The sequence below is a fragment of the Diorhabda carinulata genome, chromosome 9, assembly GCF_026250575.1.
Source record: "Diorhabda carinulata isolate Delta chromosome 9, icDioCari1.1, whole genome shotgun sequence".
NCBI classification, from domain to species: domain Eukaryota; kingdom Metazoa; phylum Arthropoda; class Insecta; order Coleoptera; family Chrysomelidae; genus Diorhabda; species Diorhabda carinulata.
Window position 1 is genome coordinate 2,677,293 of NC_079468.1, and position 27,529 is coordinate 2,704,821.

The 27,529-nt window shown below is 34.4% G+C and overlaps 1 protein-coding gene across 5 annotated transcripts in view; it reads left to right on the forward strand.

Annotated features, from left to right (window-relative positions):
- LOC130898106 (tyrosine-protein phosphatase Lar) overlaps nucleotides 1-27,529 on the forward strand; it is a 524,093-nt gene that overhangs the window by 262,549 nt on the left and 234,015 nt on the right. For 4 of the 5 annotated variants that reach the window (XM_057807151.1, XM_057807155.1, XM_057807154.1 and 1 more), the window contains one exon: nucleotides 22,429-22,467. The exons of the other annotated variant lie outside the window; for it this stretch is intronic. In XM_057807151.1, the coding sequence (XP_057663134.1) occupies nucleotides 22,429-22,467 (39 nt within the window). The remainder of the gene's footprint in view (nucleotides 1-22,428; nucleotides 22,468-27,529) is intronic. 5 annotated transcript variants of the gene reach the window in all.

Genomic DNA, 27,529 nt, shown 5'->3' on the forward strand with positions numbered 1-27,529 from the left:
ACAGAGTTGCCAGACTTATGAGCGTTGTCGGACTTATACCTATTTTTCCAGAGCGCAGCGTCACTTGACTTATACAGAGCTCTAAATAGATATTACAGTGTACTTGATATAAAGAATAATATTGGATATACAAAGAACAAACAGAAATATGTCATCAACATTTTTGTTTCATCTATTCCTTTCATATTTTGTTACGTTATTGCCTGGTCTAATATAATAAGAGCGTTCTTCATCGTCTACCGTTAAATTTCGAGAAATTTCATATTCACCGCTCGAATGTTACGTTGAAAAGCAATAAAAATCAATTTGTATGGGGAATGTTCTCCTATTTGGACTTCGTGTTGTGATTTATACACAACCCAAGGTAGGAGTTGCTGAAAACAAACATTTTTTTTGTTCGGCTTGAAAAACTCTTTATATTAATGTATCATACTTTTTCTGCGTAAGTATAGTCATTTATATTTTGTTCTAGAATTTTCTTTTTCACGGTTTTAGGACTGGAGGGTCGGGGGAAATAATAACCGCAGAGAAAAGTAAATACTAGCGCAATTAGTAGAGAACGGTTTCAACGTACAAAGTGGCGGAACGGCTCTCACAAATGGTTCAAAGCATGTAGAAAAATTACCCTTCACATGAAAAAAAAAAATAGTATGATTGAGGGAAACCAACAACATCACTATGACACTAAAATCTGTCTGGCAGGTCACACGGAATATGCCTTCTAAGCCTTCGCTGGGAGGTCTTATTAGAAGTTGAACCAATGTCTTGGGATGGGTTTCCGTGCAGTAAGAATATTTTTGGTAGAAACAACCAATAGCGCTGTTGAGTATATATACCAAGGAAATTGAGTACTTTCGATTGAAAACCTTTCTAGAATAGAGTTGGATACAGTGCCCCATAGTTGAATACTATAACTATAAATGGATTTTAGTGTGACTTCGTATATTAACAGCTTGTTGTCGATTGTTAGTTGGGATTTTCGACATATTAACCAATACAATTTTAGACCCAATTGCTTTCTCTTGATTAGTATGTGTGTGCTCTAAGTTAGTCGTCAGTCCTGATGAATTCTAAGGTATTTTGTACTCTTTAACAGGTTCCTCTCCGTTGGGTGTATGTAACTTGCATAGATTTTTTCTCATTTACTTTTGTTCTCCAAGTTTTTAGTCACAAGGAAATGACGTTCAAGTTTTTATGCAATATATGAGAGGCCATAGTTGGGTCCTGGTGGAACTCCTGACATAATTGGATGTAATCTTGGATTTTTTGACTTGAAAGTGTCTGTTCTGCAAGTAGGTTTTTTCTGATTTTATGTAGTAGTCCATCGTGCCAGACCTTGTCGAATGCCTAGATGATATCTAAAGAGGCAGATAAGCAATAATCTCTATCTTCAAAAGATTTGTACACTGTTTTTGTGAGTCGATGAACTTGTTCTATGGGGAAAGTTGCTCTCTAAATCCAAACTGATGGTTAGGTATTAATCCGCTGGCTCTATTTTCCCAATCAGTTGTTTTTCAAGAAGTTTTGACATAACTGGTGATAGGCTTATCGGTCTGTGAGATGTAGTGTCTTCAAGAGGTTTCCCTGGCTTAAGCATTTGTATAATTTGGGCTACCTTCCACAAAACTGGAAAATAACCCGTTTTTAATACTGCATTCTACAATTGTGTTAGAAACTTCAGCCCCTTATTTGATAGTTCCTTCAGAATTAGATCATATCCGTGCGATTTTTTAACATTCTACTGTTGTATTAATTTTTTGACATGTTTTGACCTGGGTTACGGTGAATTTTTCGATGAGGGGCTCTAGTAAATATGGAGATTCCAGAAAATCTTTGACTTCGGTCTCAATATAGAAGTTGTTTTCTATGGAGTTGGGACTGAAGACTTGTTCTAAGTGTTTTGCAAACACGTAAACTTTGTCTTGGCTTTTTTTTGATCTTCAGGAGTGCGGATAGTAGGATTTGTAAGATGGGGTCTATTTAGTTTTTTCATAGTTTTCCATAAGCCTTAATCAGTTGCTTCTGTTGAGGTTAAACTCCTGAGGTAGTTCTATTATTGTTGAGTTGGGTTCTCAGTTCCAAAGTTGCCTGATTCAACTTAGTATTGTCAGCGGGAGCGTGCGTTCTTTGTCAAATTCTCCTTATCCTGGAAATTATCCTGGAAAGAGTTTTGGGTGTGGTTAATTTATCTTTAATTAGTGTTGAGCCATAGGTTGCTGCTTGGATCGATTGTATAAGATATCAAACCAATGTTTTCTCCAGTTTTTAATGGAATTTGGAAATCCAGCAAGCTATCCAAATGAGCACGAAAGACATTCCAATTGGTATATATGTTGCTTGATCCTGTGTTCAGCAGATAGTTCAGAACTAGATTGTGCATCTAGACATTCTTCTGAACTGCCCTTGTAAACTCTCAGGTCTACTAGATCAGGAAATTTATTCCAGTTTGCCAATAGGACGGTTCACCAGTTGATATGGATCTTATTTATTAAACCAATAAAAACAAATAATTACTGCATCGTGTGTGAAATATTAGCGATCTGGTTGCGATATCGCCGTTGGACGCGTTTCATTTTTTTTTTCTAAAACAGGTTTATTCAAATTATGTTTTTTTTCAATAAGTGATATAACCCTAATATAAACGTTCGTTAATGGGCGCTTTATGCTAATAACAACCACTGTAGACCGCAAGGACTCTTAGTTATAAGATTTATCGAAGCGTTAGATTCAATTTATTTTATGAGGAATCGATAATTCGAGAAATTAGTTCGGTTCTACTGGTCTGTATGGTTTAATCCTTAAGGCCAATTATTCCAATAACGATCTTGATTAATATTTATCCTGCGGAATTGAATTTTCAGAAATTGTGTAGGTGCAATACACAGATCCGACTATATACCAAATCTGTTGAACAAACCGGTTGGTGGATAGAATTTTGATTACCATGATGAAACACAATTTTTTCAAGACACAACGCTGGTGTTAACTAGTTCAGAAATAACGATAAGACGTTAAGAAGCCTCTACAGAATATTTTTGAACTAACCAATGGAGTTTGGTCCTTTCAGGAAAGGAATAAATGAAATAATAGATTACAATCTTGTATGTATGTATGTGTGTTTAAAATGAAATGCCTTGGAAGCAAATCCATTAGCCATAATTTTTTTCAATGATTCTACTTTAATATTAATTATAATATCCTTGATAAAATTAACTAATAGATCTAAAGTACATCGGTTATATATGCTTAAAAGGTGTGTGCGAATCAAAGTTAGGGAGTAGTTTCGTTTAATAAGTGACTATAACAAATTGTTTGTTTCATTACTGTCTGCTGCATCCGAAAAGAATTTGATTGAGATCAGTACAAGAATTATCATCGCCAGTACAGGCTGGTGATTGTATAATAGCTTGGAAATATGGTCGAGGTATCTCCCATGACCAGTCTTCGTTCCAAATATACTAGTATGGAATAGGACATTTCATTTTTTAGCGATAAGTCTCTTTTATAGCACAAAGTGTTGATCTAGAGTCAGATAAAATCATACCCTCACACATTTTTATTTGACTTCAACCAGGAAAGACACTGTGAGATAGCATACAGGTCTGCAATGAATATGCTATATGTATATCGAGTAATCTGATTCGTGAAGATTTACTTTGTATTCTGAATGTATACTGGCATATCCAACACAATCCATCGTGTTAGTTCCATCAGTACGCTCCAGAAGTACCTGGCCTGACATAAGTTGATGCCAGTTGCTTGAAAAATACCACAGTATTAGAAAGTACACAATCTATACAGCAAATGTTTTCAATGACCTACAAAATTTGGACAGGAGAAAGCTGTGCGCAGGATGGATGTAGAGTTTGTTCACAATGGAACAAAAACAGCGTCTTGAAGATGTTTCTATCAAAACAATGGACTGAAAGTTGAGAACCGGCTCCAAAGAAGGCGAAGACCGTTCCATTTGCTGGCAAGTTTAACGTTTGAGCGAAGAAATCAAGCAAACACGGCCGCATTTGGTAAAGAAGAAAGTGTTTCATCAAAACTTTGCTCCAACTCACACATCCGTTATTGCAATGACCAAAATCAATGAATTAAAGCTTAAATCGCACCCTATTCGCCAAATTAAGCCCCCTTAATTATTTTTTGTTTCCAAAAATGTCTCGGTGGTCAAAGATTTTCCAAAAATGAATGGCTATTTTGAGAGGCTTGACTTTTCTCATTATAAAAACGGTATCTCTGGGAAAAGTATATATTTTTCGAAAATTTTTGTGTTTTCTTTGTTAGACCAGGTACTCTGGGACCATCATCGTATATATTATTGTCTTGTCAGCAAACTCTGTAAGTATGGGTTTCAACAAGATTGAATTAATGCGACTAGATTCGTATAATTGGGGATTATGAGTTTGTAGACTTCACGTATAGCTTGATAAGGAGTGTTATACATCGATAAAGTTCTGTACAAGCTTATCTGCGTTATTGTTCTTGCGGCTGATGAATAAAAATCATCGTCTATCATGAGTTGCTCCACTGAAGAGTGTGAACCAAAATATCTAGCCAGAAAATAGTCGATAATCTTTTTTGTTTTACATTTATCATTCTTATAAAAAAGTGAACTTTTTCATATTTTGTTTTTACCATACTCTCTCCTCGATTCTTCCTTTCTTTGAGGATGACCTCATTAACTGCGTTTTCTGATTGAAAAGCATGAGGTTCCACAACAAACTCGTATTAACAATCAAAATATTCATATAGTGTCGAAAGTGCTACATAATCTAATAACTGCAATGTCCTGATGAGGTTCACATACATTAATGTAACCTCCAATACCTCAAACTTTGAAGTTTCTAGGGTTTCATGTTGTTTAGTAATTCTCTTTTGGATAACTTCTTATACTATGGTGATTTGATACATACTACGGAGAAGTTGTTAACATTCAGGCGTCAGTCGGCGTTGTACTATAGCTATATAAACATTGATTGATGCTCCCGCCAAGTATGATTCAGCTGAAGGCGAAAGTGCTGCAGAAATTCACCAGAGAATGAGTCGTGTGTATGGGGATAACTTCATGAGTGATGGTGTTGTGCGTGAATGGTGTTGAACGTTAAAAATGGCCGAGGACGCAAATCTGATGACCTGGTTCAACGAGAAAATCGCAGATTCATCTTTACTGCTTTGTCTACGGAATTTTCAGAGGTTTCAAGGTATGTTTTGTACTATACATGAATTGATTGGCGGCAAATTTCTTTGAAAAGGATATTGAAAAACTTGTTTTTTATTTATAGCCTATTGGGAGGTTGAAAAAAAAAACGGTCCTCGTCTATTTTACAATATTAGTTTCCTTTGTACCAAGTTTTGCAATTCTGTCACAGTTATTATCATTTTTAATGCTATTATTTAATTTTATATTGGAAAATCAAATTGAAAATTAAACAATCATTCTTACTAAACGCTATTTACGGTTATGTGTATGTAATTATTCAGTAATACAATTTGGGCAATCCTGTATTACATACAAACGTTTCTAAACACGCAGAGACATAAATATTATTTTTATTTTTAGAAACGGAAACTCACAATTCACTCCCTACATTTAAAACATTCCATTAGCTTGATGATGTTGTTAATATTCAAGAAAAATATCAGTTTCTGGATGTGTGTACGTCAAAAGATGCAAATAATCTATTTAATTGCCCAATAATTTATGTATAAGGAATTTAAAGTTATTCACAAAGTTGTTGTGGAAACATTCATGTGCTTAAATTATTCATAAATACGGCAGAGAAATTACACTTTACCATTGACATTATGGGAGTATATAAACGATGGTAATGTAAAATTCTCCGTACCATACCCATATACAATGATTATCACTAAAACACCATGCCGTTATCATGTGAAAATGAGAGAGCATTGACACAATAATGTTAATTTGCATCTGGAGGATGCCTCTGGGTACGTTACGTCTAGTAGCTTACAACAAATTCTCAATGAACATAATATTCCATTACACTAATCATAATCATAATTAACGTTAGTAGTCACCACTAACAACGTATTTATGTTCACTTTGTATTGGAAACACTCACGGCAACGTAGGATCTTTTGTGTTTTCGTAACCAATTACAATTGCAATTCTATTTCAACCAAGTAACTTTCAAACTATTCCGGCTTAGAAATAAACAAAGAAAAAACCAAATACATGAAGATGGCAAGACAAAACGAAAAAGAAATAGATCACATAAGGATACAGAAATAGGTATTTGAAACTGTTCAATTATCTAGGACACACGTTTAAAGAAAGAATATTGAGGATACAAAAAGGATATCAAACTTTTGGAAAAAATGAGAAGTTATTCTAAAACAAAATAAAAATATATAAAACATTAATAAGACCAGTGATTGGGTATGACGTGGAAACAACTATAGTTTATTTCAGAAATGTATAGAGTAATAAAACCTCATTAGGTATGCAAAGGGACCACCCAAAGAATATTAAAGTCACTTTCATAGTTTGGCATTGATTTCATTGTGAAACTCTTTCTTTTTATCAAGTGCAGGTAGTACCACCCGGGTTGGGGTCAATATATGGGTTTAGCCTATTGTTATCCATTCATAAACACTGAAAATAATGTGCCAAAGGCGTGCCGCTAGGATACTCGTAAAAAGAATTTTATTTTAACAGAATAAAACTAATAGGAGGTTAAACGGTACCTATTAAACGCAAAACGTAACTGTATAATCTACTATTTAAGTAATCCCTATACAATATTTCGATATTGACACTTCAGGCCAGAAAACAAACTTTTCCTAATTCTCTTACTTGTAATTACTTGTAATTCTAATATTACAAACGAAACTATTTCATGACCGACACCGAAATTGAGCCGAACTGGACGGAATTCACGATTTTATTACTCTATACCCTTCTGAATTAGACTATAAAAAGGAAGAAGAAACTACTGTGAACTATACTGAAATATTACAGGAGATTGAAAGGGAGGATTAAAGAGCAATAAAGAAATTAAAAGATGACTGAATTGGGCAGGACATATCTTGAGAAGAAAACCTACAGAAATAAGGAGGAGGATAACACAATGGAAACCTCTATGTCCAAGAGGCAGAGGCAGACCAAGAAATACATAAAGAAACAAAATGACAAAAAAAGAAGTTACTAGAATCCTAGAAGTGGTAGACTGGAAAGCAAAATGCAAAATTGAAAGGAATAAGGAAAGCTGGGAAACAGAAATATGATCAACAAAAAGAACAAGGGGAGTAATCCACCCCAACAAAGCGCTATAATCAGCATAACGATGATATTCTTTATTCCATATATTTACTAGCTTCTCCGGTATTTTCTATGAATATTACATCATCTGCATTTAGTAACGAATTTTTCAGAACTAGTTTCAGATATTTGTAGCTGTAGTCTGGAAATATTCTAGTTAATAGCTGCAGCTTTAACAGAGATAGTTTCTATTTATAATAAATATGGTTTGAAAAAACTAAAAAACACGCTTTTAAAACAAATCAAACAAAAAAATTCAAAATAATTCTCAAAATAAGCTTGTAACAATAATCAACATATTGCAAAAAAGCGCCCCACGCATCACAATTAGTATTTTGAACTTATTTTGAAAATTATTTTGAACTTTTCGTTTAATTTGTTTTAAAAGCGTGTTTTTTAGTTTTTTCAAACCATATTTATTATAAATAAAGAGAATCTCTATTAAATATGTAGCTATTGATTAGATTATTTCGTTATTCTATTCAGATCTTGATGTAAAAGCCCTACAGCTACAAATATCTGAAACCAGTTTTAAAAAATTCGTTACTAAATGCAGATGATGTAATATTTATAAAAAATACTAGAAATAAGCTACTAAATATATGGAATAAAGAAATCAGCATCATCATTAAGCCGATTATAACGCTTTATGCGCTTACAAATTCTAATGATAGTCGGAAGGAGCCAAATCTGGTGAATAAGGGGGGTGTTGTAGTAATTCAAACCCTAAATAACGAATTTTTTGCATGGCAACATTAGATTTGTGTGCAGGGGCGTTGTTCTGCAAAAACACTACACTTTTGGATAGCTTTCCGCGTCTTTTCTCTTCAATTTTTTTTCGTAGAAGGGTCAGTAATATCGAATAGTAATCTCCAGTTATTGTTCTACCCTTATCCAAAAAATCAATCATGATTACACCATGGAAATCCCAAAAAACTGAAGCAAGAACTTTTCCAGTAGATTTTTGGACACGAAACTTCTTAGGTCTTGGAGAACCAGAGTGGCGCAATTCCCTCGATTGTTGCTTTGTTTCTGGATCCTAGAAATGTACCCAAGTCTCATCCATAGTAACAATTCGGCTTAAGAAGTCTACATCGTATTCAAATCGAGCACAGATCGAACGCGATGCTTCTACCCTTGCACGCTTTTGGTCAACATTCAGACATTTGGAGATCCATTGTGCAGCAATTTGACGTGAATTCTATGATGAACGCGTTCGTATGAAATATTCAGTGCTTCAGATAACCGTTTTAGCCCAATTCGACGGTCTGATGAAATCATGTCATGAACTGAATCGATATTTTCAGGGACTGACACAAAAACTGGCCTATATTATAAAAAATTTGTAGACAAAAGTCCATGTCGTTTACAGAGTAGAAGGCACTTTCCAGTAAATATGCCCTCAAATTATTGCGGAATGCGGGAAAAGATGATATCGTCGATTTTATTCCAATTGGCAAGTGATTGTGCATATTTTTGCGTTGTAAAATATTGAGCCCTACAAGCTGACTTCTGTTTGTAAGGTATGACTTAAACCATACGAGAAATGTTTCCCTGAAACCTTAGTACTGCAATTTATCATTTAAAATATCATGATTAACACAATCGATGTTAAATAGATTGTTAATTGAATCATTGTCGTCAATTTAAAGTTGTTAATAAAATACCTCGTATTTGATGAATGATTAAGGATCTATACATCTTTGATAGATGTGAAAAATAAGAAATTCCAGTTCCAATTTAATTTTTTCTGACGTTTATCCCTACTTGACATAAAGACTAATTTAATTGGCACATACAATATACTTTACAGTAAACAGAAATGAGATTATTGAAATTTTCTAAATACTCAATTCTCAAAAACCAAAATTAGGTCCAATCAAGCAGAAATGGAGTCTAAAAATGAAAATTTGAATCGAGAATTGTTCATCTTTTACGCGAGTCGTTTTACGTGCAATAAGAGTTATTTTTTTTTCTAGTTAATTAGTCCCCATCTATTAGTTTCGAAGTTAATTTTTGTTGAACGCTCTAATGATAATATTCCGAGCTAGTTGATGGTCTCATAAATAAGGAAAATCTTAATTGGGAGAATTGCGTGTTTTAATTTCCGGCATCATCAAATGATTCCAAACGTCCTCGTTTCATTGAGCATAGGTTGTGTTTAGTTAAAGAGAAATAGCAATTTCGGCCAAATGGAACAAAATACCTTACAATTTGCATCAAAGAGAAAAGGATTTCTACACAGTGCTTTATATTCCTAGATATTACACTGAAAAGTGTGTATTCTAAGCAATTTATTGTGGCATCAATGCTTTCAATGCATTTTTACATGTGAATTTTAATTGTGGCACAAAGTTTTGTGAAACCAAGCCCATAAAACTGTAAAAAGTAACAAAGACGCAGCTAATAAGCAAACGTCGACTTATTGGTAGAGATTTGACGCTTGAAGATAGTTGAAGGTCTTCCACCCGCATGGTTAGAAGACTTCTTTGAACCTTCTACCACCATTCGCACATTAACAAATCGAAACGTCGAGTAGAGGTATCTAAAAATCTTCTTGCTCTATTGAAAAACGATTTTTTTAGGCGCGGCATCAATGCTTTCAATTTTTACATGTGAATTTTAATTGTGGCACAAAGTTTTGTGAAACCAAGCCCATAAAACTGTAAAAAGTAACAAAGACGCAGCTAATAAGCAAACGTCGACTTATTTGTAGAGATTTGACGCTTGAAGATAGTTGAAGGTCTTCCACCCGCATGGTTAGAAGACTTCTTTGAACCTTCTACCACCATTCGCACATTAACAAATCGAAACGTCGAGTAGAGGTATCTAAAAATCTTCTTGCTCTATTGAAAAACGATTTTTTTAGGCGCGGCATCAATGCTTTCAATTTTTACATGTGAATTTTAATTGTGGCACAAAGTTTTGTGAAACCAAGCCCATAAAACTGTAAAAAGTAACAAAGACGCAGCTAATAAGCAAACGTCGACTTATTTGTAGAGATTTGACGCTTGAAGATAGTTGAAGGTCTTTCACCCGCATGGTTAGAAGACTTCTTTGAACCTTCTACCACCATTCGCACATTAACAAATCGGAACGTCGAGTAGAGGTATCTAAAAATCTTCTTGCTCTATTGAAGAACGATTATTTTAGGCGCGGCATCCATGCTTTCAATTTTTACATGTGAATTTTAATTGTGGCACAAAGTTTTGTGAAACCAAGCCCATAAAACTGTAAAAAGTAACAAAGACGCAGCTAATAAGCAAACGTCGACTTATTTGTAGAGATTTGACGCTTGAAGATAGTTGAAGGTCTTCCACCCGCATGGTTAGAAGACTTCTTTGAACCTTCTACCACCATTCGCACATTAACAAATCGGAACGTCGAGTAGAGGTATCTAAAAATCTTCTTGCTCTATTGAAAAACGATTTTTTTAGGCGCGGCATCAATGCTTTCAATTTTTACATGTGAATTTTAATTGTGGCACAAAGTTTTGTGAAACCAAGCCCATAAAACTGTAAAAAGTAACAAAGACGCAGCTAATAAGCAAACGTCGACTTATTTGTAGAGATTTGACGCTTGAAGATAGTTGAAGGTCTTCCACCCGCATGGTTAGAAGACTTCTTTGAACCTTCTACCACCATTCGCACATTAACAAATCGGAACGTCGAGTAGAGGTATCTAAAAATCTTCTTGCTCTATTGAAAAACGATTTTTTTAGGCGCGGCATCAATGCTTTCAATTTTTACATGTGAATTTTAATTGTGGCACAAAGTTTTGTGAAACCAAGCCCATAAAACTGTAAAAAGTAACAAAGACGCAGCTAATAAGCAAACGTCGACTTATTTGTAGAGATTTGACGCTTGAAGATAGTTGAAGGTCTTCCACCCGCATGGTTAGAAGACTTCTTTGAACCTTCTACCACCATTCGCACATTAACAAATCGGAACGTCGAGTAGAGGTATCTAAAAATCTTCTTGCTCTATTGAAGAACGATTATTTTAGGCGCGGCATCCATGCTTTCAATTTTTACATGTGAATTTTAATTGTGGCACAAAGTTTTGTGAAACCAAGCCCATAAAACTGTAAAAAGTAACAAAGACGCAGCTAATAAGCAAACGTCGACTTATTTGTAGAGATTTGACGCTTGAAGATAGTTGAAGGTCTTCCACCCGCATGGTTAGAAGACTTCTTTGAACCTTCTACCACCATTCGCACATTAACAAATCGGAACGTCGAGTAGAGGTATCTAAAAATCTTCTTGCTCTATTCAAAAACGATTTTTTTAGGCGCGACATCAATGCTTTCAATTTTTACATGTGAATTTTAATTGTGGCACAAAGTTTTGTGAAACCAAGCCCATAAAACTGTAAAAAGTAACAAAGACGCAGCTAATAAGCAAACGTCGACTTATTTGTAGAGATTTGACGCTTGAAGATAGTTGAAGGTCTTCCACCCGCATGGTTAGAAGACTTCTTTGAACCTTCTACCACCATTCGCACATTAACAAATCGGAACGTCGAGTAGAGGTATCTAAAAATCTTCTTGCTCTATTCAAAAACGATTTTTTTAGGCGCGACATCAATGCTTTCAATTTTTACATGTGAATTTTAATTGTGGCACAAAGTTTTGTGAAACCAAGCCCATAAAACTGTAAAAAGTAACAAAGACGCAGCTAATAAGCAAACGTCGACTTATTTGTAGAGATTTGACGCTTGAAGATAGTTGAAGGTCTTCCACCCGCATGGTTAGAAGACTTCTTTGAACCTTCTACCACCATTCGCACATTAACAAATCGGAACGTCGAGTAGAGGTATCTAAAAATCTTCTTGCTCTATTGAAGAACGATTATTTTAGGCGCGGCATCCATGCTTTCAATTTTTACATGTGAATTTTAATTGTGGCACAAAGTTTTGTGAAACCAAGCCCATAAAACTGTAAAAAGTAACAAAGACGCAGCTAATAAGCAAACGTCGACTTATTTGTAGAGATTTGACGCTTGAAGATAGTTGAAGGTCTTCCACCCGCATGGTTAGAAGACTTCTTTGAACCTTCTACCACCATTCGCACATTAACAAATCGGAACGTCGAGTAGAGGTATCTAAAAATCTTCTTGCTCTATTGAAAAACGATTTTTTTAGGCGCGGCATCAATGCTTTCAATTTTTACATGTGAATTTTAATTGTGGCACAAAGTTTTGTGAAACCAAGCCCATAAAACTGTAAAAAGTAACAAAGACGCAGCTAATAAGCAAACGTCGACTTATTTGTAGAGATTTGACGCTTGAAGATAGTTGAAGGTCTTCCACCCGCATGGTTAGAAGACTTCTTTGAACCTTCTACCACCATTCGCACATTAACAAATCGGAACGTCGAGTAGAGGTATCTAAAAATCTTCTTGCTCTATTGAAAAACGATTTTTTTAGGCGCGGCATCAATGCTTTCAATTTTTACATGTGAATTTTAATTGTGGCACAAAGTTTTGTGAAACCAAGCCCATAAAACTGTAAAAAGTAACAAAGACGCAGCTAATAAGCAAACGTCGACTTATTTGTAGAGATTTGACGCTTGAAGATAGTTGAAGGTCTTCCACCCGCATGGTTAGAAGACTTCTTTGAACCTTCTACCACCATTCGCACATTAACAAATCGGAACGTCGAGTAGAGGTATCTAAAAATCTTCTTGCTCTATTGAAAAACGATTTTTTTAGGCGCGGCATCAATGCTTTCAATTTTTACATGTGAATTTTAATTGTGGCACAAAGTTTTGTGAAACCAAGCCCATAAAACTGTAAAAAGTAACAAAGACGCAGCTAATAAGCAAACGTCGACTTATTTGTAGAGATTTGACGCTTGAAGATAGTTGAAGGTCTTCCACCCGCATGGTTAGAAGACTTCTTTGAACCTTCTACCACCATTCGCACATTAACAAATCGGAACGTCGAGTAGAGGTATCTAAAAATCTTCTTGCTCTATTGAAAAACGATTTTTTTAGGCGCGGCATCAATGCTTTCAATTTTTACATGTGAATTTTAATTGTGGCACAAAGTTTTGTGAAACCAAGCCCATAAAACTGTAAAAAGTAACAAAGACGCAGCTAATAAGCAAACGTCGACTTATTTGTAGAGATTTGACGCTTGAAGATAGTTGAAGGTCTTCCACCCGCATGGTTAGAAGACTTCTTTGAACCTTCTACCACCATTCGCACATTAACAAATCGGAACGTCGAGTAGAGGTATCTAAAAATCTTCTTGCTCTATTGAAAAACGATTTTTTTAGGCGCGGCATCAATGCTTTCAATTTTTACATGTGAATTTTAATTGTGGCACAAAGTTTTGTGAAACCAAGCCCATAAAACTGTAAAAAGTAACAAAGACGCAGCTAATAAGCAAACGTCGACTTATTTGTAGAGATTTGACGCTTGAAGATAGTTGAAGGTCTTCCACCCGCATGGTTAGAAGACTTCTTTGAACCTTCTACCACCATTCGCACATTAACAAATCGGAACGTCGAGTAGAGGTATCTAAAAATCTTCTTGCTCTATTCAAAAACGATTTTTTTAGGCGCGACATCAATGCTTTCAATTTTTACATGTGAATTTTAATTGTGGCACAAAGTTTTGTGAAACCAAGCCCATAAAACTGTAAAAAGTAACAAAGACGCAGCTAATAAGCAAACGTCGACTTATTTGTAGAGATTTGACGCTTGAAGATAGTTGAAGGTCTTCCACCCGCATGGTTAGAAGACTTCTTTGAACCTTCTACCACCATTCGCACATTAACAAATCGGAACGTCGAGTAGAGGTATCTAAAAATCTCCTTGCTCTATTGAAAAACGATTTTTTCATATACATCGTTACTTTCGATGTCAAATATATTTATCCAAATAACCCGAACATAACTGTCGCGAAGAAAGTTCGATTCGAGCGGAAAATCTTCTTGGTGTCTGGTGGATTTATGATCCGAAGTGAATCTATGAGGTTTTAAGGGAGAAAAATTAAAGTTCAGTTGATTGAAAGCGAATTTTCTCACAATACGACAATAAGATTGAAGAACCTGTTGGTATTGAACTTTTATTACATCCAGCTTTTATTACGGATCTTGCATCGTCAGATAGCTATTTATTCAGATCTACTTGAGACGCTTAGTTTCTTATAAAGTTCTCTATTTATATTTTAATAACTTTTAGTTTCTTCTGTTATTCTAGTCCAATTTATGCTTTTCAACTAATCAATTCTTCCTTGTCTTTTCTCTGTTTGTCTATCCACATTATCCTTGGTTGTTCCATTTTTTAATTCTTTCCTTCACATTCCTTTTCCATGGAAATCTTCGGTGGACGAAGTTCTTGGTGAACCAATTCGTTATTTTCCGACCAGTTGATCTCTTCTACAGCTTTTTCTACATTATTGTTAATTGCTGTTTTTCGTATGAAAAAATTTTGACAATAATTACATACAAAGAACTAAAAATCTTTGTATGAATGAAATAAAATTTGATTATTCGGCAGTTTCTAAGCAAAAGGTTCGTTGTTTATTTACAGATATAAAATATAGTTTATATATCAAAGAAAAAACTAATAAAAAGTTTAGAAAAGAGAAATTTAGTGTAATATATATATAAATACTTTGCAAAATGACCTTTATAATAAAAGTGAAATATCTCTTTCTCAGTGTATAACCAAGTATCAAGTAAAAGGAAATTCCCGAACAAGGTTTCATTGTACACAAGTACCGAAGAATTCAAAATATTGCTCCTCCTTTGCTTTGATATTGAGGTTGAGGAATTCTTTATTTCCAATGAAAACGTATCAAATGCGCATTGGAGCAAAAAAGCTATTGGTATTGAATTACCTCTGATTATTTCTATTATATTTAGATTATAAAAAAAAAGACCCAATATAAATTTGAATAAAGATAAGGATAATTGAATTTTTGAACTGTCTGAAGATGATACTCTATTATTTAAAAATTAACACTGCTTTGATTAAAGTTTTCTCCTTTATATCTTCTTTCTCCTATTTGCAACAAAAAAAAAACAACCACGTCACGCCTCTCTTAGGATAGAAGAAAATAATTGGACTAAGACTAATAGCGAGAAAGCAGCACTGTTGGGCAAGCATTTGGAGACAGTGTTTCAACCGTTTCCAATGGATACCAATGAAAACAAAGATGCTGAAGCTATTGAATTCTCACAATCCTCTTATTAGGTAGAACTATTGAAAAATTCACCATAGAGCAAGTAACAAACGCTATCACTTAAAGCCGCTTGATACGATCTAATAACAGCTGGAATATTTGCAAAAATTGAGTATCAAAGCCATAAAATACTTAAGTACTAAGTAGACCTATAAGTATGCTACCTGTAATCATCATCACCATCATTGTCCAAAGGAATATAATACCAAATCATCAATTTGGTTCCAGACACGAGCAAGCAACAATTGAACAAGTTCACCGTGTAACTAAAAAAATAAAAGAAGATTTTGAAAACATAAAATATTGTTCTGTAGTGTTTTTAGACATAAATCAGGCCTTTGACATTCTTCATTCCTACCTCCATGATCGCTTTTTCTTCGTTAACTACCATGATGAACAAACACCACTTTACAAAATAAACGCCGGACACACTCGAACATGTCGAAGCGGATTGTTCAAGTTTCCCTGTGCCTTAAACGCCATGTAAATAACTAACAATGTTACGTGATTGTGTCCTTAAATTCTAAACAGTGCTATCTAACTTCCATTTGGTTGTCTCGAACACAAACCTTCTCTGTTCGTATTTTCTTCGCCTTCACTGCTATCCTCTGATTATTCTTGATCATATTCCAATGCAAAACCATTTGAGTTATTTCAAAAATTTTATTATGGCGATGAAGTATATTCAAAACATCTATGAATGGAAGTCGACTTGGTTAATATGGTTGCAGTTTGCAGCGGTTGATTCGTTCGACCCAATTTTCCATGACTCGGCCACTCATTTCGGCCGAAAGGGCTGTTATTTCACTTTGAGCTCTTCAAACGTCATACGATTGCTTATCAATTTTGTTATTAGATAAATCGATTATAACGAGTGCTGTGTGGCGTCTTGTTGGCGCGACAACGATCACCGTTCACAGTAACGTGGCGATCACTATCATCGACGAAAAAATATGGCCCAATGACACCGCCGGCACGCAAATCGCACCAAACAGTGATCGTTTGTGTATGAAATGGTTTTTCATTAAGCACATGTGGATTTTCACCCGCCCAATACCGCATATTTTGTTGATTGACAAACCCATTGAGCCAGAAATGAGCTTCGTCACTGAAGATGATTTTGCGATGAAATCGATCATCTTGGCTCATCTTTTCCAGAGCCGGATTTCTTTAGTAAATCAGTCCACTGAATAAACTGAATTAAAAATTGCCAAGTTCCTATTGGAAAACCCATTAGTTAATACAATCATTAAAATAATATTTCTAACGATCTTCATTGGAATATTTCATTCACTAGGAATTATATACGATTTCTTTTATCCGTTTACATCATTTTGAAAGAGGAAAGTATCTCACTCATACATGGGTGATTCCATTATAACTGTGATATTCAATGTCCTGTATTGTTTTTTTGTACTAGTCATTAATTAATAATCAATTAATAAAAATTTTGTGTTAATTGAATAATTCTTAAGATATTTAAACATTATTTTTATACAATATAACTTGCCACTTAAAGAAAACTTATACTACATCACTTGAATGTCAGTACCGTGTCATGTCCATTCCTAGAATTTACCGATAAATTATTCATTTTTTTTGTCGTAACAAATGATTTAAACTAATTACCTTATAAATTCTAATGTTTATGATCAAACTGAGGAAAATTGATGCACTTGTTGTTTAATATCTTAAGTTACCATGTCAGTACCGTGGATAAATGAGTCAGTACCGTGGAACTCAAAATCCGACATTTGTGTCTTGCTCGTGATACTTTGAAGTTGTAGTAAATTCCTCTTAGAGTTTTATTTTTACAGTAAAATAGATGAATAATATGCATAAAAAAGTTAGAAAAGTTAAATTTTAAAATCTTGAAATTTTGAATACAAAAAATCACAGTTAGAACGGAATCACCCACATATTTTTTTTTTCGAATGTAAATGAACTTTTTTTTATTATGTACGCCATCAAAACATCGCGAAACGACAAAACCGAACCCAGACTTATCGTCATTAACAAATTTAGCAGAAAGCCAAAAAAAATGACTTTTAATTGCATAGAAATGCATAGAGGGAGAGCATGAAAAGCACACATCAAATAACCTATATGAACAAAGGTAAACCTCATCATGCGCTCATTAATTTCGTTAAAATGGAAAAAGCGAGAAAATATTTCTTTTGATATTTCATACTGATTGAATAAAACACATATTCAGTTTTATGCTGGTAAATAACCGGTGGAAAGGCTCTTTTATTTTGGATAATTTCCTAATTCAATTAAATCGGTTGTGAAATGTTTGTACGATTCACCTGACGCGGGAAATGTTTCGGTCACAGATATATTGACATTTTGTCATCTTCTATAGCTGTCAATGTTTTCTTAGTAACGCATATACGGGGTGTAACAAAAAAAAGCGATCCCGTCTCTAGGATAGATAGAAAACTGAAAAATATTTGATGTAAACAATTTTCGTAACGCCGTTCGAAATTAAGATAAAGAGCATTGAAGAAAAAAAACCATCCGATGAATTTGTTTTTATGTCTGACTCTCTTAGAGGGCGCTAGTTACACGGTTCGTAGCAAGTAATTATCTAGATTAGGTTACACCCCTCCGATTTCGTTAAAATTTTAATATGTTATAGAGAAAATTATGCTGAAAAATTTGATGAATATATGTAGGCCGCGAAATCATCCCTTCACCACATAGTTATTCAACCAGAAAAATAATTTATACATCATAGTTTAGCTTCGCATGTCTTCATTACCTTCATTACCACATGTATCATAAAATTTGCAGAGAATTTTGTCTAGTTTGTTTACACACGACTATCGTTAGTAAATCTATGAATATTTGTTTTTTTTATTTGTTTTTGACCCTGAAAAAGATAAAATTTCATGAATTTTGTGTATTGCTGTTTATTGATTGATATTATATGAATATTCTTAGTTCAAATCAGTGGTTAGATTAGGTTAGGTTAGGTTAGGTTAGGTTAAGTTAGTTTAGGTTAGGTTAGGTTAAGTTAGGTTATCTAAACTATGATGTTTTATTTTTCTTTTCCTGGAACTTCAAAGGTGAAAAACTATGTAAAGGGATGATTTTGGATAGTCCTCACAACAACACATTTTTTCCCTCGAACCCTGGAGACGATTTCAAATAGAATACGCCGAGTAGTCCTTAGGACTGCTCTGTGCTAGGAGGTAAGTTCAGTTACGGGCCTATGGACCGGACTGGGGTTGAACTTTAAGAGATGGAATCGCCTTTTTTTGAAATACCTTGTATTATATAATAATTGTGGATGGATTTATCTGTATAGTCTATTTTCATGAATGAAAGAGTAATAAAATGATGAATCCATAGGCGTATCACTATTTTTTCAAGTTATACCTAGAGTAATTTCATATGAAATGATATTTGTATAAATATAATGAATATATAGGGTGTAAAATTATATATTTCACCCAATTCACATAAATACATCATTTACAGATAATTTTATGATCTATAATTTTTCTTTTGGTTGTTTTGATTAAAATTTTTTCCTTATATACTATACAAGAATAACAGGGAATAGAAAAATTTTAGTTATAATTATATTTCGCCGATTCTCAAACTGTTTTAACTAACTATGTATCATCACTAACTTCATTTATTTTTGATCAAATTTAACCGGACTAGAAGACAAATGCAAAAGATCGAATTGACTTTATTTCGACTTGAGTCAAAAATCTGATTCATTAGGTTTTTTTTTGAAATAATTTCATTATAATCTCATACAAAGTACTGCTCTGCTTTTCAGTCCAAGTTTTTCGTGAATATATTTCCAATCAATTGGGTTAAATGTTAAATTACACCCCGTACAACAAATAAAAATTCGAAACCTCATATATTCGATGCATGTTACTAAACTGAACTCCATTATAATTAAATTTTGTTGTAAACTACACAGACGTTGCTGAATAGTTGACTAATTCATGTGCACGCAACATAGGAAAACCGAAATATGTACCACCCTCCGCATATTTTCCATTAGATAGGCCCTAATTGCGTTCAACGATAACATTAAATCACCTGATGTGCGCCAGAGAGTAACATCATCTGCCCACAACGTATACCTACCTACCAAAGGATGTTTTTACGTCGGAATCGCTTCTAATTGATATATTACTCTGCAGGAGGCTGTCACACACTGTTGCGGTCGCCGTTTGCAGGTATAGTTTGCTCCTGGACTTCATTATCATCACATATATCGTGAAATTATTATTTTTTATCAATAGTGTGGGAAGCAAACCACACCAAAAAAAACCTCGCATAAATAAAGGTTTAAAGAGTTTTTGGAGGTTAAAGAAAAAGAACTATACTTTAAAAACATGCCCATTCTTCAATGTCATCTTCTTCGTAATCAAACTGTTCCTTCCTCTCTCTAGTTCTGACTTTATGGTACCTCGACTTCTTTCCTGGAGATTCTCCAAAGAATCTCGATAAATCCTGATATGCAGTTCCAGCCTGGGTCTTTGCTGCATTAAACTCAAATTGCTCACACCCCATTCCAGAACGTTTTTCTGGTTTTGTCAAGTAGATCGATGATGAACAAAAGAAAGTAAATAGGTGACAAGACGCATCCCTAGAGACCTCAAATGTCTCTGAAGTGTGTTCATCGATAGCGACTTGGATGTATCTGTCTTTGAGAAAGCTACTGAGCCAGTTGATGAGTGAGGTCGACAAACGGTACGATCTTAACTTATTTAGAAGGTTGTCATTCCGAACCCTGTTAAAAACCTTCGATATGACCGGTGCGATTGCTCCGGATACCCCATATTTTTCTATAGCTTCACTTCATACGTTGATGACATCGGCCAGGAGATTCTCAAGTGATCTACGTTCACCAAAACCTGTATTGATGATAGCTGATGGTGTTAACAGACTCAAAATATCTCAAGATTTATAGGTTAACGACTTTCTCCCTGACCGTGGCAATGGTTGGATCTAAATTGAACGGTATTTCCAATCTCCAGCAGTATTTTTGCTGTTAACTGCTCTAGTGTCGTTTTTATCAAATCATGGATTGTTTTCTGCAAAGCCCTTGAAAAAGTAAGGAATATAAGCTTGTACATATTGAGGATTCATTGGAATTGAAACAAGAAAACATAAAAAGGAAATTCCTCACATGATTCCTTTTGGTCGATCTATAACACCAAACTTTATCTGGTCTAGGTGGATCCTGTTAGATTTCTAGTTCACACGTTGCTGTTATTAGTTTGTGACCTGATCAATCGACTCTGGTTAGTCGATTGATAAGTTGAATCAATCCGTTACTGTTGGCAAAATCTTGAGCTTCCCACACCTCATCAAGAACCTTGGATGTTGTTTGTTGTTGAGTCCACTTTTCTTTCTGTAGGAGCCAGAATATGAAGTTTCTTTGACTACAGATGCTGGTGTACTGCATTTAAATTGGTATTAAGATACCATATATACCAAAAATCCACCTTAAATATATTTTTGCCCTATAAACCCTCCAGACTAGCTTAACTCCGGAAAATTTTGATCTAGAATGTGCAATGAGGCTTTTTTTTACCTTTCAGGTCATAAAGCAATTTCAGATGCCACATTTTTCCAGCCAAGTTTTTACTTGCAATGCTGCACGTGTAGCTGTAGCCAAAAAAAACTCATAGCTGATTATTTCTTTAGTAAGTTTTAGGATCATCTGTGATGTCTCTAACTTCAGTTGAAGATTCATCTGGTACGAACTACCTTCACGTTTATTTTTCCATGTAAAATTTACCACTGAAATTACGTAAACTCTTGCCTGGCAAGGAAATATTTTTGGAAAGAATTAATATTATTTTTAAATCCGAATTTAATCCGTACATTTCACCGTTTTCAACTCGTAAATTGGACATAAAAATTGCAAACGAAATGACTACATTTTTATTTATTATCAATTTATGAATTTCAAGATCAGTATCATTTTGAACATACAAAAAAAACGGACAGAAAAAATATTATACGGCCTTAATCTCTGAATATAAAAACGTAAATCCAACTGGTCGTTTTGGAAACTTCGTTTAAAAAAAGGATTATTCTGTTTATTTTTTTCTACCCTTCGGCGGTAATATTCGATACAGGTTTTAATAACTTAACAAAGGGCAGTATTTGATGAAAATATCTGTGGACAGTTCCATTACATACATAGATATCATTTGAAAAATGCATTCTCTAAGTTTATACAACGTAATCTGATAGAATTGAAGATTCATTAGTACGGTTTTTGATATTATTAACGACAAAAAGTATTATCAAGCAATTTAGTATGAAATACTGAAACTAACACGTATATGCGTCAATCGATGCTGTATCCCAATTTTTGGTTCTTACATGTGGATTATTATGGTCAATTTTTGTACCAAAGAGTAATTAAACCTACTAGCAAATCCAAAACTTGGTCTTTTATAACCATATGCCGTAAAGAATGATAGCTCGTTCACGGAACGGACCGTGAAGTCGGTCCTGTTCGGTTATAACGGAAGTCTAAAATTTGGCGAAATCGGGATTCGATTTATGTTTGTTCTTATTTATGGTTAGGTAAGTTTGAAAATTTGACAATTAGAAGCTGACCCTTTGATGGGTTCGTTTAAAGTGTCTATTACCTCATTGTGTCTAAATTCTCTAGCAAATATTAAAAAATACAACGGTTGTTTCTGAATGACATAATTTGGGCCGGATATTATCTAATAACGAGGATTTAATCTGATATTCAACGCACTTATTTATTTTAAATGTTATAGAATGTTGTATAAATGTCTTTACTAATAGTAACTCGTGATAATCGATGTTTAACACTTTTAAAATTTTTCATATTCAAATATAAAAGTTTTATTTTCAGATTTCGTTGACATCCTGGGTTTGAAATTTATGTATTTAAACTAAAAAAAATGTACTTCTTTACAGGCAATTACTCAGATTTTCCATACATACAATATTTAACACGTAAGTAGATCAAATTTTCTATTCGCATAATATGTATACGAGGGTTGTACGAAATATTTCCGGCCTAACAAAATGATTTATTTCCACCATAATCAGAAAGATCTTCACAACGACGCACTTGTGCATTTAAAAAAAAATTAGGATACAAAAATCGCTGAAATTTTGGGGAAAATCTACATGAATATACAGGGTGTTTCCAAATTGATGCGCGAGTGATTGCTCGTATGAAATTAAGAAGGGTCTTTGCTATAACAAAATTTCCTCAGCTTATTCCTTAGAAAGTGGTGACTTGAATTTATTTTTATCAATAATCCTGTTGCATTATACGGGGGTGAATTTAACATCTCTCACTTTTTTTTAAAATAATTTCTTACGAAATATAATTATAACAAATATTTGTTATAATTGTACGAAAATTACAGAACTTCAAGTTTATAATTTTACTGAAATATTTATGAAACATGTCAAAAATTTCGTTATAAGACCCATTTTAACTTTATACTAACAATTACATCCTGAATTTTGTCGCAAAAATTTAAAAACACCCTGTATTTATCAACTTATATACGATTTTGGTTGGAAACTTTTCAGACAATTCTTATATTAGGCAAAGTCAAGCTAAAAGTAATACTTTGATTGTGCAGATACATCTTATAGAGATGATTATCAATTTTTATTTATTTTCTCTCTAATCCTCTAGCTCTATTCTAATCTATTGCGGCGTTGATTATTCACCTCTGATTCCGAGCTTTTATCAGTACAGTTGCAATTGTTATTTTTCCAAAATTGGTTATAATTTCTCGTATCGATCGATCTTTTTAACCATCTTGATTCAAACTATCATTGTGGCTTATAGAAAAATTGGCCTAAACCAAATTTCCATGGGAATTGAGCGGATTCTTTTCTTCAATAAAGCTAGTTTCGATTCCCCGCAATTTCACCTTTATCTGATTCAGTTCGAGGATGAGAGTTGTTAATTCACTTCTTTTCTGGTCTATTTTCTACGATCTGATTCCTAAGCAAACATTATCGATCTCGACCCAGACGAACTTATCATTTCGTGAACGTTAGTTAGAATATTAGCTCTAAAATATCCACATAGTGAGATGCTTTCTCTCCGTCAGACCTCCAAATAGATCTAAGCTAGAGCGAATCATATTCAGCATCCAAAACAAGACATCCTGTCCCCATTATCGTGGGACTAACGAAAATCCGTTAATTACCCTTTTAAAACATAAAATCCTGACAGCTCAACAATTTGGTTTCTTACCTAATAAACGCATTAATGACGTTTTATGTTCTCAACGAAAAATATACTTCACGTAACAATAAATTTTATTTAGCTTCGGTTTTTTGTGATTTCTCTAAAGCCTTCGATTGTGTTGATCATGAAATTCTGATTAACAAACTAGAAGATTATGGCAATCGAAGTATTCCATTAAAAAGGTTTGTATCTTAGCTTGAATGTCGAAATCAATTGGTACGAGTTAATGGTAAAGTTTCAAGTCAATTTCCAGTCGGCAATGGTGTGCCGCAGGGTTAAGTTTTGGGTCCAGTTGTTCTACATTCGACCATGATCTCATAATTATTAAGTCCTGGTGTGACGCAAACGGTTTCTGTTTGAGAAAACTCTCAAATTTTATCAAATTTCTTGGTCTACATATTGACGATGCCCTTCAGTGGTCTGCACATATAGAATTGCCTTTTCGGAGTTCTTGTAGTTTGCACCTCTTCGATTCTATCTTCAAATTACAAATTCTATTTTAATAAGACACCAAATTCTAGCTCTAGCTCTAACTGAGAGACCCACGCATACCTCCCCTTCTAGAAGAAAGAAATTGGACATTTACTTGACTGTACCTATTACTGATCTGGTGAAAAATCCCATCATCTTCAGTGCGAAAAAATTATTTAATCGGCTACCTTCCGAAATGAAAACGGCAAAAACTTTTGATAAGTTTCGAGGTTTGACAAAGGCATTTCTGGCTAGAAAAATCTCATTATTCTGTGACTGAATTCTAGAATTTACCATAGACTCTAGAGACTAGCATAATTAAATTTGTAAGATATCATACAGGGTCTTTCGAAACGTTCGCATGCGAGTTATACCAGTACAAGCGAAAAAAATCGATTAAAAATCCAATCAAAGCATGAGGAACGTTTAAGTTCCTCCCTTTTGGCAAGAGGGAATGGAACGTAAATCTGAAAATATCGAACGTTAGACCGAACGGTCGTGGTTACTCATTAACACGTGTTTAATGATTTCCCAAATCGGTAACCCGAAGATTTGGCACTTTCCTTGTCAGTAGGCCAGAGCGGATAATGTTTGCTGTCGAAATTGATATTTTTTGTAACACATGGACGCAAAACTCTTCCTTTTCCATTCCCTCTTGCAATAAGGAAGGAACTTAAACGTTCCACAAGCTTTGATTGACCAATCCTTACTGTTAATTTGCGATGTGTTATAGACATGTGATTGTTTGGTGATTTTTAATCGATTTTTTTCGCTTAATTCAGTGATAAAACTCATTTTAAAAGACCTTGCCATTGGTATGTTATCTTTGTTCTCTGATTAAAGAAAAATTTCACCTTTCTAGTCGTATTTGGAGTCGAAAGTTTATAGGAAAGTTTTTGCTTCAAATTCCTAATATCAAAAATTGGTTTATATCATCTTGTTATAGATATATTAGTGTTTAAAAAACAGATTAACTTGGAGATATTTTTATCAACAACCAATATTACATAGTTGAATTATTTCCCTTTATTTCCAAAAGATAAAATAAATTTAATCACAATACAACCCGATAGAATAACAGTTTTACCGAGGTCGTAAATAAAATAAATAAAATAGATCTATATGTTGGCATAGGTTTATTGTAAATTGAATCAAAATAGATTCCAAATTCTAGTTATTGATTCGTGTCAGTTTACAGCATCGGACTGAGACAACACGCGAAGAAAATAACACGAATTTGTAAATTTGTACACCTAGTAACTGAAAAAATAAACATTTCGATATAGACAGAATATTTTTCTATTTTTTTGTACCACACAAACATTCACTTTGATCGATGATTGTTAAATCAAATAAGTGACCAAAGCCAAACATTAACAAGAGTTTCAAAAGCGTTCCAATATTTTTTTTAACAAATTGTCACTTTTTCTTTAAAATTTTGTAAGTAGCTCAGAGTTATTATCAATTATTCTCGTGAATTCATCTTTGGAAGTAAGTTAACAGCTGAATCGTATAAAAAGTATTAATTCTCCCGACTTATTTTGTTATATACACCTAAAAACTATAAAAAGGCTGTGACAACTTCAATTAAGAAATGCATGAAGTGCAGATGTACCTGGGTGTTGGTAACTTGGATAAATATTGGGTATCACACATCTGCTGATGAAAAAACACGCTGAGGTGTCTTCTGTAACAAAAACAATCCCTAATTCTGAAGAACTTCCTGTGCCTTCTCCAGTTTATGGTGTTGTACTTCAAGCAGGTCTGAAATCGAGAAAATTGAAACAGAATTCACAGATCCTGTCAGTCCTCAAGTACCGCATCTGATTAACCAATTGGAGCTTGATGATCTCATATGAAACTTGAATTTGCCCAAAGAAAAAGCTGACGTGTTAAATCGAATACTCAAACAGTTGAATCTAGTAGCTAACCACGAAAAGATTTAATGATTTATTCTGAAAAAGCAACGAATTAACATTTTGGGCGAAATTCAACATTTTGTTGTTAGGGAAGATATAGAACGAACAAAATAAAAAAACTTGTCACTAATAGCGTGATTGATGACTGCTTGAAGTAGGCGCGGCATCCTTTCAATTATGTTGCGGATCAATGTTATCCTATTCCTGCAACAGCAATCTTCTTAGCTTCTTGGTGCTGGTGTGTGTCTGCGGATCAGTCGTCCCAACTCGTCCCAGACATGTTCTATGGGATTCATGTCTGGATTGCGAGCTGGCCAGTCAAACCGCTTAATTTCTACCTCATCCAGATACTCCCTGACAATCCTGGCTGTTTGTGGTCTCGCATTATCTTGCATAAAAACGCTCCGTTTCCCCATAGTCATTATGAAAGGTATAGCACGTCCATAATGTACCTGTGAGAGGCTAGGGAGCCATTTTCTATGAATACCAACTCTGTACGAGCTTGTGTAGTGATTCCCGCCCAAACCATAACTGACCCACCGCCAAATGGAAGACGCTCGTCAATGCAAACTTCGGCATATCTTTCCCCAGGTCTTCTCCACACTCGTCAACATCCATCCGACCCAGTGAGGCAAAAACGCGACTCATCTGAGAACAATACCAAGATCCAGTCATCATCATTCCTACGAAAGTAATCTCTGGCAAATGACAAATATCAATCTTGCAGTCCGATGCTGGCGTTGCAACGGGGGACCTGTAGCCATTCTTCTGCATGACAGACCAGCAGCATGAAGTCTTCTTCTAACGGTCCATTCACTAACGTTGACATTTCTCACTCCTTCCAACTGATTTCGCAGTGAAACCGCAGTAGCTGTCCTATTCCCCAAACTTGTGGACACCAAAAAACGGTCCCTGGACTTCTAGTAATCAGGCCAGTGTCCAGAAAGCGCTAGTACACCCTTTGCACACCACAAAAACTAGCACCAACAATTCTTGCAGTTTGACCTCATCAAAGGAATGCTCACTGTTTATATTATACGTAAATTGGAATATGATATGTCTTTGAAAATACACTGTTGACATTCCCACCTAAATTTTTCCGGAAAACATGTGCGCTTTAAGTGACAAGCATGGAAAACGCTTTTATCAAGATATCCTCACAATTGAAAAGCGCTACCCAGGGAAATTGGAACCAGCAATGCTTGCAGACTTCAACTACAAATCACATAATCTTATGCAAGGAAAAAGTTTTTTGTTATTGTAATATATTTATGGCCACAAATAAGCACCGTCTGAATCAGAAATAGCCAAAAAGTTCTATTATGAATTAACGTTATACGAATTTTTAGCAAACTAACTTCTGGATGGTCCTTTTTTAGCTTTCAACAATAAACTTTTAGGTTCGATT